Raw genomic sequence first — 12,835 nt, forward strand, 5'->3', positions numbered from 1 at the left:
CAGATAGCACGTTTAAGTGCGTAGCCGAGAAATCAGCGTTACAGCAGTGAAACTTAATTTCCTTATTGCTCAGTGTTTAAAAAAAGCAGCTGCAGAAGATTTATGTTCTAAGAAATGATCATTTTTGTACTTGAACATTGACAATGAGCAACATAATGTAGTTGGTTAGATTTGAGGCGTAATAACAACAACAAAAAACCAACAACGTTATTACCTGATTCACAATTCAAGGCAAATATTAAGCTTTAAATAGTGTGAAATGCCCATTCCCCAAATCTGATCAATAGGATTTCTGTTTTGAGTTTTCTTTTTTTACCACAAAATCCAAGCTGCCTTTGATAAACACTGAGCACAATCTCATCCCGTTGTGAGGGCTGTTTTCCCAACAGCTAGAATGTCATGAACTATTTCTTCCCTGAGGACTAACCGAGGCCATTCTGACATGATGCATGCCTTTGCATGTGTATATGTGTGCGTATGAGCGTGTCTTCCATGTGTGTTGCCTCAACCAGCAGTCCCTCTTGGCACCGACATCCCTCTAATGGGGAGCAAGGGGCTGCAGAGGGGATGGAGGAGGTGGAGAGGGAGCCGGGTTGCCAGAGCACAGGTTAATCCACTAATTGGGAGCAAAGGGAGACGGGTTGCCAGATTGTGATGGCCACCAGGAGGGGCCGTTTAAGGGGGACATCTGTTCCTGCTGGAGAACAGCCGCCCTCACAGCTCCCCAGTTTCCTCTCTGACACTTATCTTCTTTATACACAAACCTGACAGTGACGATGTAGACTCCCCCCTTCTCTCTTCACCCCTTTAACCCCCTCCCCCCCAGAGACTCTCTTGTTACATACAACTCATAGAATCTATTTCACCTAACTGCCCTGACCGGACCGCGAAGCCAGCATCAGGTTGGAGAAGAATAAACGCTTTTCAAGAAGCTCCTACAGCTCAGTTTCTTCAAGAACAGAAAGGAATCAGCAATATGTTTTATCACATCTCAGACCCTGATATGCCATATTTCAGCCTGCTCAGTTAGTCTCTTCACATGTTGAAGAAGTGAAGCCCAGGTTGCTCTCCACAGAACCACATGTTGCATCCAATACTTGCTTTCAGCAATGTAGGGCCAAAGAACAACAAACTGTACCTGAAAACTGTTCCTGAAAACCATACCTAACTGTACCAAGAGTTAAAACAGAACGTGTCAATCTCAACAAAAGCAAGTGTGTGAGTGAAACACCCACAGTTTTGAGCAATATGTTTTATCACACATCAAACAGTGAATTCTTTCTGATTCAGCTCTCGAGAAAATGCTAACAATGTGAAATTGGGAGGTTTTTTGTTTTTTTTGGAAGGTTTGGCCATTGTTGTTTTGCAATGCCATTAGATATTTACGTGGAAAGAGAAAAAAAACTCATAATATTGCCACAAATAGGAAGAGATACCCCCCCCCAGCTTCACAAATATGTTTTTGAGGGAGGGAGAAACTACATCTAAGACATTTTCTGGATTCTCGATGTGTTTGAATGATAAATACTGAATGAAAGCATTCTCTGTATGTTTCTAAGAAAGATTCAGGGCATTTTGAAGAAAACTTGTACAAACATTTCTGCAACTGGAGAGAGAAATCCCGGCCCAAAACTTGTTTATAACTGTGAGGTATAACTGAAACCTCGAGTGAACTCCTTTTTTTATTTTTGTGATACCTGACTGAACTTTTTACTGCTATAGAAATGTTACCTAAAGTTGTGTTTTCTGTTCACGGACAGACAAAGGTATGACTATTTGAGAAGAAGTTTAGATTCACACCATACCAGGTGTGAATGTTACTGACTTTATACCCTACAGAGATAAACTTAACATGTATTTATTGACTAGACATTTCCAGGCATTCAACCAAAGTGAAGTTTGAGAACACTGAGTGTAAAAATAACTGCATGGGTTCAAGTAGCCACATATGAGAGTTAGTCGTCCTGATTTACTTGTTAAATTCATAAAGAAATCATGTTCATATTGTCAGTTTTTTCCTGTTTATTGGTAAAATAGCTACTACCACTTTGTGTGTGAGATGAATATTACCGTTCCAGAGTTTAAAAACAAATCAGAAGGTGAACAATGAGCGGCGCTAACCATATCACACCTGGTAATCATATCTCCAATTCAAGAGAAATGCCTGTTATTTGACACCAGCCTCATCTCTCCTCTCTGCAGCCTGAGTGTAGAATCATCATGCATTGTGATTTATTAAATCCCATTGAATCTAAAGCCAGAGCTCAGACGTTTCCCCCTCCTGTGTGTTGTATCAGGTTACGCCATCCTGCAGGCCATCATGGAGAAGGCGGGACAAAACAACTGGCAGGTCAGCGCCATCTGCGTGGAGAACTTCAACGACGCCAGCTACCGGCGACTGCTGGAGGATCTGGACCGGAGACAGGAGAAGAAGTTTGTCATCGACCTTGAGGCCGAGAGACTGCAGAATATGCTGGAACAGGTGATGAAACCACGAACAAGGCGTTGAGCTGCTCTTCACTGACCTTGATGTTTATGCTGGGAAACCATGCAAATGCTTAAATATGCAACAGTGACCAAATGACTGCCCCTTTTTTTTTGCCTTGCTGTTGAATGTCAATGAATCTATGTTATGTGATGCCTTTCATTTCACAAAACTGTCAAATGAAAGTGCAATAGTATTACTAAAGATTTCAGGAGTAGCTCGCCTGTTAAGTGAGATACAACCACTTTAACCACAGTATAAACTCCAAAACAAATCAGCCTGCATTGTTTTCTCTAATAATACTGAATTAGATTCACATTTCAGAGTAAAATTAGATTTGAAGATTGTATTGTCAGCATGAACATTCCCAAAAAGGACAATTTCCTTGACTGTCCAACTTGGTTTTTTTGACTAAAGTGTTATTTTCACTCTGTTAGAGCCATTCATTGATGAAATCATGATATGTTACTCGACATTCTTCGTGGATCTGATCTTTGTAAACATTTTCATCAATGTGTCAGCCAGCAACCATGCAGAGTATCTCGTATGTTATCAGAGGTAAATCGCATAGTTTGATTGAGACAGCGTAGCATTAATCAAGAGTAAATCAGAAGTCTCTTGCAAGGATTGAAAAACGTGCATTTATTAAGAAATCCAATGAATACTACAGCTTGTTAGTACATATTTGTGTCATTAATTATTTTAGTCAAATATATTGCATCTTCAAATGGAACCATAAAGCGAGATGTCAAACGATCACACTTGTTATGTATTCCAAATGATAATACCTGCTAGTGTTTGTTCATTTTAGATTGAGTATTGACACTACAGTCCAACGACATGCATGTGAGGTCCACTGGTGACCTTAATTTGCACTTAGGTGTGAAAGTGTATGAGTGTGTGTGAGATGTTCTGTCTCTGTCTGTCCTCTGATGGACTGGGTGTATCCTACCCTTGTCCATCGTTGGCTAGGATTGGCTCCAGCGCAGTGTGACCCTACGCCGGACATAGACAGAAGATGGAATGATTGACTGGATGACTTATTGTTAGAATCAACAGGCTCACCACAGCAATTCTGACATTCAGTAACATTAGCTAAGCCCTATTGGCTGACATTAAAGCCAAACCGTCTGTTATAAAAACCCTATACAGTTTATCCCTTCACTACTTTTTGGTTTGCTCATGTTGTTAGCAGCCACCTGCAGAACTTCCCTGAGACTAAAAGTTTTGTAGATTTAATGCATTTTCTTGATTTTAAAAAGCAAGCTTTTGTACGATTACTCATTCGTCTTTCAGACTTGTTCTAGCCATGTTAACGTCACAGGCTGCTGTCCATTCGAACAAGAAAAAAGCAGAGCATATGCCTTGGACTGATGATCATTTTGTCATAGGACTTTTCCAGAGGCACACACTTATATCTACAAACATTTTAAACCAATCAATTAATCTAACAAGCTTTTATCTGGCTCGGGAAGAGCACGCAAACTCCACAAACAACGTTTCACAAACTGCAATCAAACCTTGTTCCTTTTTTTGTGTGGTGATATACGTAACTAACCACTTTCACACGACGCCACCTGTTCCTTTGTTCCTACACTGGTACAAAAAGGTATTTAACACTATCATTCAATAATTTGCCCTTTCAAGACAATAAATCAGCTTTGAGACACACTTTTTTGGGGCTCAGCTTTGAGCAGCTCTATCTGAATACTTCAGATGTGAATGAGAAAAGCTCTCTGACACCATTGATGCCAGTCACCTTTGCCTAAACCTGTTTCTTAACAAATTTCTGCGATACTTTTGGCTTTCCTGTCTGGTCATCTTACTGCCTTACCCCCCCCTCCAGCTTAACAATGGAAAAGTCTTTTAATCTCTGCAAATTTATTCAGCAAAACAAACCCAGGAGACTTGACTTCAATGGGCTGCATGAGGCAGAAGCAGCTGTTTGACTTATAATGCTGGAGGATATATATAAGAAAAAGGAATATAATGAGCTGACTAGAGTCTTTTTTATGTTACAGCCACATAATCCCAAGAATCACCTACATTACTGAGATGTTTTCCAGTGCTCTGCATTGTAATAACATGACATTAAGACACATTTCTTACAGCTAACGTTTTTTTTTTTTTGTTTTTTTTATGTGGAAGTGCTAATTAAAGGTTTGAACCTGGAAACAGTCTGTTCTGATCTCCAGGGGCGTCAGTTGGCACGAGCACACTCGGAATACGATTTGCTCCTTCCTCTTCTTCCTCCCGCTTGTCTTCATCCCTTCATCTCCTCCATCTTTCCCTGGGGCAACTGGTGTCTCTATGATTGTTCAATTATTCAGGAAATCTCCACTCTGACATCTGTCATACTTCTAACAATTTACTTTGCAGCTGTGTGTGTGTGTGTGTGTGTGTGTGTGTGTGTGTGTGTGTGTGTGTGTGTGTGTGTGTGTGTGTGTGTGTGTGTGTGTGTGTGTGTGTGTGTGTGTGTGTGTGTGTGTGTGTGTGTGTGTGTGTGTGTGTGTGTGTGTGTGTGTGTGTGTGTGTGTGTGTGTGTCCCGCAGAGCAGCAGACGTTCCAATCTACCTGTGGTCGATACCAGTGAACAGATCGGTTCCCAAACAGACGTGATGGATTCTGTCACATAGAGCTTTTTTTTTAGGGGGGGGGTTCTTTTCTGTAGCAGTGATCTAATTTACCGGCAAAGACATAAGTATCTGTCATAGCCTGTATTAGTTCCACAAAGATTATTGTTCTTATATTTACGTGCCAGATCATCTTAATCCAGGGTGATGATTTTATTTCATAATTGGACTTCCGAGTTTCTTATTAAGTGATTAATTACATGCCAAAACTAATGTTACTAGAGAGCTGCTGAATCAGCACAACTCAGCTTCTCTAATAGTGTGTAGTCCTTCTATCACTCCTTTCAGGCTGAAAATAACTCATTCAGTGTTATTACAAGCCCTCTGTACAGAGATTAGGGGTTTTATTATTTCCTGCCTCTGCTTCACTGCATTGATAGATTTGAGAAGAGTAGATAATTATTGTCATTGAGATACTGTTCGTAGCTTGCAGTGACCATTTCGCCTGTGGACTAAGAGAAAGTTCGATTGAAGAACTCTTTGATAAGTCTGAACAGGAAAAACACTCAGAAAAGGCTGTGTTCAGGATTCAACATATTGCACAAGGGACATCCTGAAAACTGCAACAAAGTTAAGTGAAAACCGTTGTCTTACCAGATTGGGTTGGATCACAGTGTCTCGGGGTAAATTATATCAATTTGGCCAGATTGTGGCTATCCCTGCTAACAGCAGCCTCATTCCATGCACAAGTCGAATGTGGTTCTGCTTCGGTCCCGTCGAAGAATAATATCCCCTTTTTATCCTGACACAGCCAACATGCTACCATGTTTTAATCTCCTGGATGAAAGTACTGACAAACTGTGCTGCGTCTATGAACATGACGTTACTTCAACAACTTTAAGACTTCCAAAGTTGATTCGAGCTCTGCCGCACTGCTGAACTCTCACATTGAGAGTGAAACTCACAGTATTTTCTCGAAGATCCCATACGATCTCACACTAAGGACCTGATCTGCAAAAGCCTGTATTAAAACATGTGTATACGTGCCATTGTGCAGGATATCCGGCTTCCAAGTATGTGTTGATCTGTAACAGATTGCACAAAATGCAGGGAAACACTTAACTTGAAAACATTTGCATTGTTTACGATTGCAGACCAGCTCAGCCTGTAACAAACAAGCTGCTGTTTTTGAGGCAAAAAGCATTTCCTCAGCTGGCTCCCCATGAATTTTGTTTACAAACTTTATTGCAGAATATTTGTTATGTTTTACCTCACATTTTGGCTGAGCTCACATTTGATTTGTTCAATGCTTATTCATTTTCCAATTGTTTAATGACTTCCCTCAACAACATGTCCTACTCCATACTTCTGTGCTTGTCGGTCCTCGCCTCTCTATTTAATCCACGGTGACTGCAAACAAATGAACACAGGAGCGATAACATTTCCAGATTATTGTTCTTATGTAAACAGTCTAATGCACGTAAAGCCCTCATTTAAATACTCCTGTTTGCTCTTGATGTCCCTCATGTTAGTCTTCGCAAATCACCCATGAAACGCATGCACAGTCAAAGTGCAATCTATTTATAACCTAATAATGGTCTAATGATCTACCGGTATTTATCTTAGTCAATCAGGCCTAAAGTTGCTCATTTTGGTTGATGTCAGAGTTTCTAAGAGTTTCTAACAGACTTTTAATTTGTCTTTAATAATTTATCATTGCATTCACTTCTAAAAAAAAATATTTTTACTGAAATATTAGTTTTAAACCTACAAAGGTTTGTTTTTTTTTGTTCAATTATTAAAAATATAAACTTTGCCCATCAGCAAACATCCTTGCCTCTGGTTCTTCACAGCCTGGATGAATAGATGATTTATAACATTTGTAGTGGTAAACCCCATGCCTGAAAATCCACTGAACAATTTCCAAATATTAAAAAAATGTAATGGCAGGATAATGGTCATTGCGAATGACATTCAAACCAGGTGTCTGTTGAAACTACATGGAAGTAATGTATTACAGAGTTTGTCTGAAGGCAAAAATATCAAATATATGCAAGATAGTTTCAAATAGTCCTTTTTGTTAAATCATTTTCAATGATTCTCATAAATCCTTATGGTAGAAATCACAACTGGCCCTTTGGTAGAATGGAAAGAAAAATCTGTAGCACTGACTATGATTCAAGTTGCCCTTCAGTAATAATCAACACGATACAAATCGGAATAAAATGTTACCACATTGCAGTTGAAACTGCAGCCACACAAGGTTTAAGTGTGCCCTACAAATTCCAACTTCTCATTATGTCCCTAAAATGGGTTTAATAAGCTGTGAAATGGTGTGAAAAACCAAATTTCAAGTCGGTATATTAAAGGGATTTCCCCTCACGGTGAGGAGTACAGCAGATACCGACGAAAATAAGATCAAATTAAAAAAAAAAATCTTAGCACAGTAATAATCAGCCCAGCATTCGCTCTTTGAATTTTTAATTTTCATTCATGCCATCTGCTTGGCCAAAGTTATAAATCCCCAGCAAAACACTTAGTAAGCACCATGCGAGCAAAGAGGAATTAAACAAGCGCTTTAACTTAATCGTTTGACGTTTGCTTATTGTGCTGCAAGAAGGCTTTTTTTACATGGCAAGTGATGAAGTGAGAGAAGCATCCCCGGTGATCATGGCGGTGTTTAATGACCGCTTCGGTGGCAGAAGAGGTTTTAAAAGCCATCAATAATGCCGTCTGTAAGAGAACAAAACACACTCATCTTCCATTGTTATTTTTCTACCTCAGCGCTCATTTCTAGCAGCAACGCTGCTCCCTCAGAAGGAAAAACAAGCAGCTGCTTAACGTTACTCTTCCTGTAAGTCTAAATAAACATTTATTGTTGGCAGTGAGCCACTTTGAAATGATGATTTTGCTTCTTCAGTTGATGCTGGTATTTGTCCATCAATCCAGGCCGTGTTTACTTTGTACTAGTAAAAAATGCAAATATACGTAACCTGTTAGAAGACAGCAAAATAAATCAATAAATTAATCAATCAAACTTAACTCATGTCAGTACATTTCAAAGGGCTTTACAGGTGATAAAAGGACAAAATCACTAAGGGCAAGAAACAAGTATAGAATGAGAAACTTTTTTTTTTTTTAATACAATTATAAAAATTGAGCGATATAAAAGTGAACTGAGAAAAATATGGATAAAGGAAATTGAAAAATGTAACGATTAAAGAGCAATGACTGATGTTCAAACACAACTAGAAAATAAATGACAAAACAAATGATTAAACAGGAGGGTGAGTACATGAAATGGTAACTTTAAGTTAAGTTGTTTATTTTCATTGTATTCATTGTACTCATTGTTTGACTTTTTTTGCATTATGTTTGAAGTATAATAAAATGAACCAAAAGAAACAAATGACAAGAAGAAATAGACAAAGGCAAAAGAAACTGTTATTTATCAATATAAAATGTATGATAGTTGTTGTGTGACCAAATAACTCCAATGAAAACCACCAGGTGATTTGGACAAAGCGACTCATGTGTGATCGCTCAGTGTGCATTAGATAATCATCTTTTCTTTGAATTGTTTGTGCTGAAGATTGACATAATTAAGGTATTCTTTTTATTTAATGTCAGATTTTGCAGCTGTGATTGCTCCCCAACAGAGTTTTATGAGATGTGCAGGCCTTGACAGCAGAGAAGCTGTTGTGGAATTAATACCAATCCATGGGTTTCCTCAAAGAGCCAAAACATATTTTACTTTCAGCTTAATTCACGCCCTTATTACCTGGCTGTCCGGTGGGATTTCCGGGCAGATGTCGGCTTTCAAAATGAGTTTCTATCACCAGGCGCAGCCCTGTGGTTGCATGTGTTGCGATGCTGAGAGGACTGTCATGTCTCTGAAAGCGTGAAGTGTTTACTTCCTCGGCAAGATGCCGACATGACGGCCCGTTCATTTGTTTAGACGTTCGATCTCTCACGCCTGAGACCCGATGGACCCGCTGTGTCAACACACATGCACTGGCCTGTCATACGCATCATTTAATGTAATTAACGTTTGCTATCCTGTAATCCAGTCAGCTTAACGTTGAGCTCTGCTCTGCTTTCTCGCAGATTGTCAGCGTCGGGAAGCATGTCAAAGGCTACCATTATATCATGGCCAATCTGGTGAGAGAAAGGGACTTTGTCTCATTTTGTTTTATATTGTTGTTTTTCTCTGGCTTTCTTCCCATTACATCTATTTTCCTCCATTTGTGTGTCTCCGTTTCAAGCACTTCCTACTATCTCCACCCTGTAATTTTCACTCTTTATTTTGAAAAACTGTATGGTATTGACCTAAAGACTGTGTTCCAATAAATCGTTTAACACTGAAAAGAAGTAAAAGCCGAACCTGATAATGATATGATGCTGGCTGAATGTTGGCGGCAATGAATAAAAGCAAAGACAAAGTTAAAGCCCACGATCACAGCCCAAACGAATGAAAAGATATCGATCCGTGGAATTCAGAGTCTCTGTTTTGGATTTTTTGTATATTCAACAACTTTTTTTCAGTGCAGCACTGCTTCGACTCAAATGTGGCACGAAGCTTATAGTAATGTAAAACGTAGTATGACCGAAGTATAAATTGCATCAACCTGCACAGAAAACATAATTACTTGATAAGTATTGCCAATTAATGTAATCAAACCAAGCCTTTATTGTTAAGGTCTTCCTCTACCATCATGGCCATTCCTGTCACTTGTTTCATGTCTGCCAGAGAGAGATCTGTGAGCGTTTTTGACCACTCCTTCCTGTGGTGCTCCTTAAGGGATTCAAGGACATCAACCTGGAGCGCTTCATGCATGGTGGAGCCAATGTGACAGGCTTCCAGCTGGTCGACTTCAGCAATCCCATGGTCATCAAGTTGATGCAGCGCTGGAATAAGTTGGATCAGAGGGAATACCCCGGCTCAGACGCTCCACCAAAAGTGAGTGATGATATATATAATTTTATTCTTCATTGAGATTTAATGAGACAGACCCCTTTATGGCAAATGCACATATTGGGTGTTTTTGACCCACCAGATTACCAACGGACCTTTGGATTGTCAAAACCAACACTGGCATAAGAATAACATGCAAATACATTACAGTGAAGCCCCAAGCTGTAGATAAACAGAAGATGACACTGTGAATTTGGTCCACTTTGGAATGAGTCTATTTTTAAGGTCCAATGTAATTTTCAGACTGAATTTATATTAATTTAAAAAAGAAAAAAAGAATCAATCGAAGGATTTTGCAAAATAAGATGAAGTAATTCTGCAGCACATTGTCAAGGTATTTAGAGCAACAGTGATAATACTGACTGTCTGACAGAAGAAATTAGGTAATCTGAGATTAACTATAGTCAAGAGCATGTAAGAAACGGGCATCGTCGTCAGCAGTCAGATCTGCTTCAGCCACTGATAATGCTGCATGCAGCAAGCTGACAGATTGACCCACTTGAAATTTTTTTCCATCCACGCAGATTGCAAATGGCACTGGGGCAAGAAGGCATCACGCCACGGTGGTTAGCAAACCTCCTCCCCCGAGCAAATTTGTGTGTCCAACAAAGATTTCTATTTTAAAAACCAGGTGCAGTCGAGTGGAAGTGGTGTGAGTCAAGAGGATTGTGTGTGTAGTGTGGTTGCAGTGTGTCTGATGGATTGGGGTGGTTCAAATTAAAAGTTTACACCACAGGGCGATATTGCATGACATTATGTGTTTGTTTGTTGGTGTGTGTGTGTGTGTGTGTGTGTGTGTGTGTGTGTGTGTGTGTGTGTGTGTGTGTGTGTGTGTGTGTGTGTGTGTGTGTGTGTGTGTGTGTGTGTGTGTGTGTGTGTGTGTGTGTGTGTGTGTGTGTGTGTGTGTGTGTGTGTGTGTGTGTGTGTGTGTGTGTGCGTGCGTGTTTATCCCCACAGTTTCTTGATATATTGCTCTATCTCTCTTGGAAATCCACTCAGGCCTAAATTACTCTGCTCCCCACTAAGTTTGTTCTCAGTCTGAGTCACACTCAGCCCTTCTTTCTGCTAATATATTAACACCGCAGCGATTCAGACCTTCTTGTGGCATGTTTACTCACTTTGCAAAGACAAATGTTCTGTGTTTTGAAGTTCCAGGACTCAGCAGGTAGCAAACTAATGAGACATCCCTGTGCTGTGCATGACAGCAAGCTCTCGCATAGCAGGATTGTGACAATATTACACCTAATTTCTATGTGTTATGAACACACAATGTTGTACCCTGCATCACAAGCACAAAGTATTTGGTCCTGGATGCTTGAATTATTGGGACTCGAACAGACTGCAATGTATAATAAATACTCTACACGCCAGGTGAACTCCACGCTTTTTCTGAGGCAGAAACATCCAAATAAACTGAATGGGGCTCTCCATAGAATTAGATTTATTTGCACAACATCTGGATGGCGCAGAAATGCCTCACCTAACACATAGCACCTCAAATATGCAGCAGGAGGCAGATGGTTTGGGATTTTAACTGCTAATTACAAGTACAGTTGTAGTACAGTGATGACGGAAATGAACACATTCAGAAAGAAACTGCTGGGTGAAGCCATTTAGATAATTGCATGACGCTTTTTATTGACTACATTAGGCCTTGTCCATTACTGTTGCACATTGTGTTGAAGTATTTCATTTTGCCGTTTCAGGAAAAAAATAAAAATAACGACGAGCAAATGGTGGTAAACTAATGTTGAGCCTTGCAAAGCTTTCATGATATTTGATTCAACTGCTTTTATGATTCCTGTGTGAGCCTCCCATCCCATCTGTGCACCGGATCAAGGGCCAGGTGAGGTTGTGGACTGGAAATGACTTTGTAGATCCATAATATCTGATCTTGTGATTTTCTTGTACTTCTGATATTTAGGTATTACCTTCACTTCAATTCTTCTGCACAGTAATTAGATCTTGGTATGCTCAGGTGGTCAAACTATACTTTCCAACAAATAGGTGCAGGTAAACAAAAGTATGTGGAGGTGGTTAGGTGGAGATAGCAAGAGTCGCTGCAATATAACTTCTAGATTTAGCTTGAGAGTCTCTTGTGTCACTATACCATAGGAAACTAAGCTACTGGACCAGTTCTAGGCTTGAATGGAGTGGGAGAAACAGAAAATACATCAGATATCACTTATGAAAGAACAAGCGAGCAGTTTTTCCACTTTTTAAAACTGGGTTACAGTTGGATTAAGATTTGGTGCACATCATTGTTCAAAAGAGATTGTAGCGACAATGTTTAAATCAGGCAAAGTGGAGAATACATCCTGGACAGGTCACCAGTCCATCAAGGTGTTAATTAAAAATGACAAACACGTTCTCACCAATGGGCCATGGAGACACACCGATGAAGTTAATTAGATTGTTTTTTGAGAGGAAATGGGACGACCATTTCAAATCCTATCATTCATCTTCTGTAAATGCTCAAGCAGAGTTTGTTTTGCTTAAAGCTGTGATCTGACTTAGCTAACATCAGATATATGCCAGGGTATATCCCCAATTACCCCAACACAAAAAGGTTTTGGGGAAGGGAACCAAAAAGCCCCAATCTGGAATCAAACCTGGCCTTCTGTGTGTGAACGTAAGAGTTGACCACGACATCACAAGTCTGAAAGCTTTCAAATGATCACAAAGGGCAGTAAATTAAAGCCACTAGTTAACCAAACAAGTAAGCATGCTCACCACTATTTCACACCACCGTTCCAATGTAAAAGCTCTTTTCATTCAAATTGGATAAACACCCAATAAAAA

The 12,835-nt window shown here is 39.8% G+C and overlaps 1 protein-coding gene across 2 annotated transcripts in view; it reads left to right on the forward strand.

Annotated features, from left to right (window-relative positions):
- gria4b (glutamate receptor, ionotropic, AMPA 4b) overlaps positions 1-12,835 on the forward strand; it is a gene marked incomplete at both ends in the record, with an annotated part of 136,515 nt that overhangs the window by 78,883 nt on the left and 44,797 nt on the right. For both annotated transcript variants that reach the window (XM_080508577.1, XM_080508578.1), the window contains 3 exons: positions 2,298-2,482; positions 9,166-9,219; positions 9,860-10,018. In XM_080508577.1, coding sequence (XP_080364703.1) covers positions 2,298-2,482; positions 9,166-9,219; positions 9,860-10,018 — 398 coding nt within the window. The remainder of the gene's footprint in view (positions 1-2,297; positions 2,483-9,165; positions 9,220-9,859; positions 10,019-12,835) is intronic.

This window comes from Blennius ocellaris (assembly GCF_963422515.1).
Source record: "Blennius ocellaris genome assembly, chromosome: 14".
NCBI lineage: Eukaryota > Metazoa > Chordata > Actinopteri > Blenniiformes > Blenniidae > Blennius > Blennius ocellaris.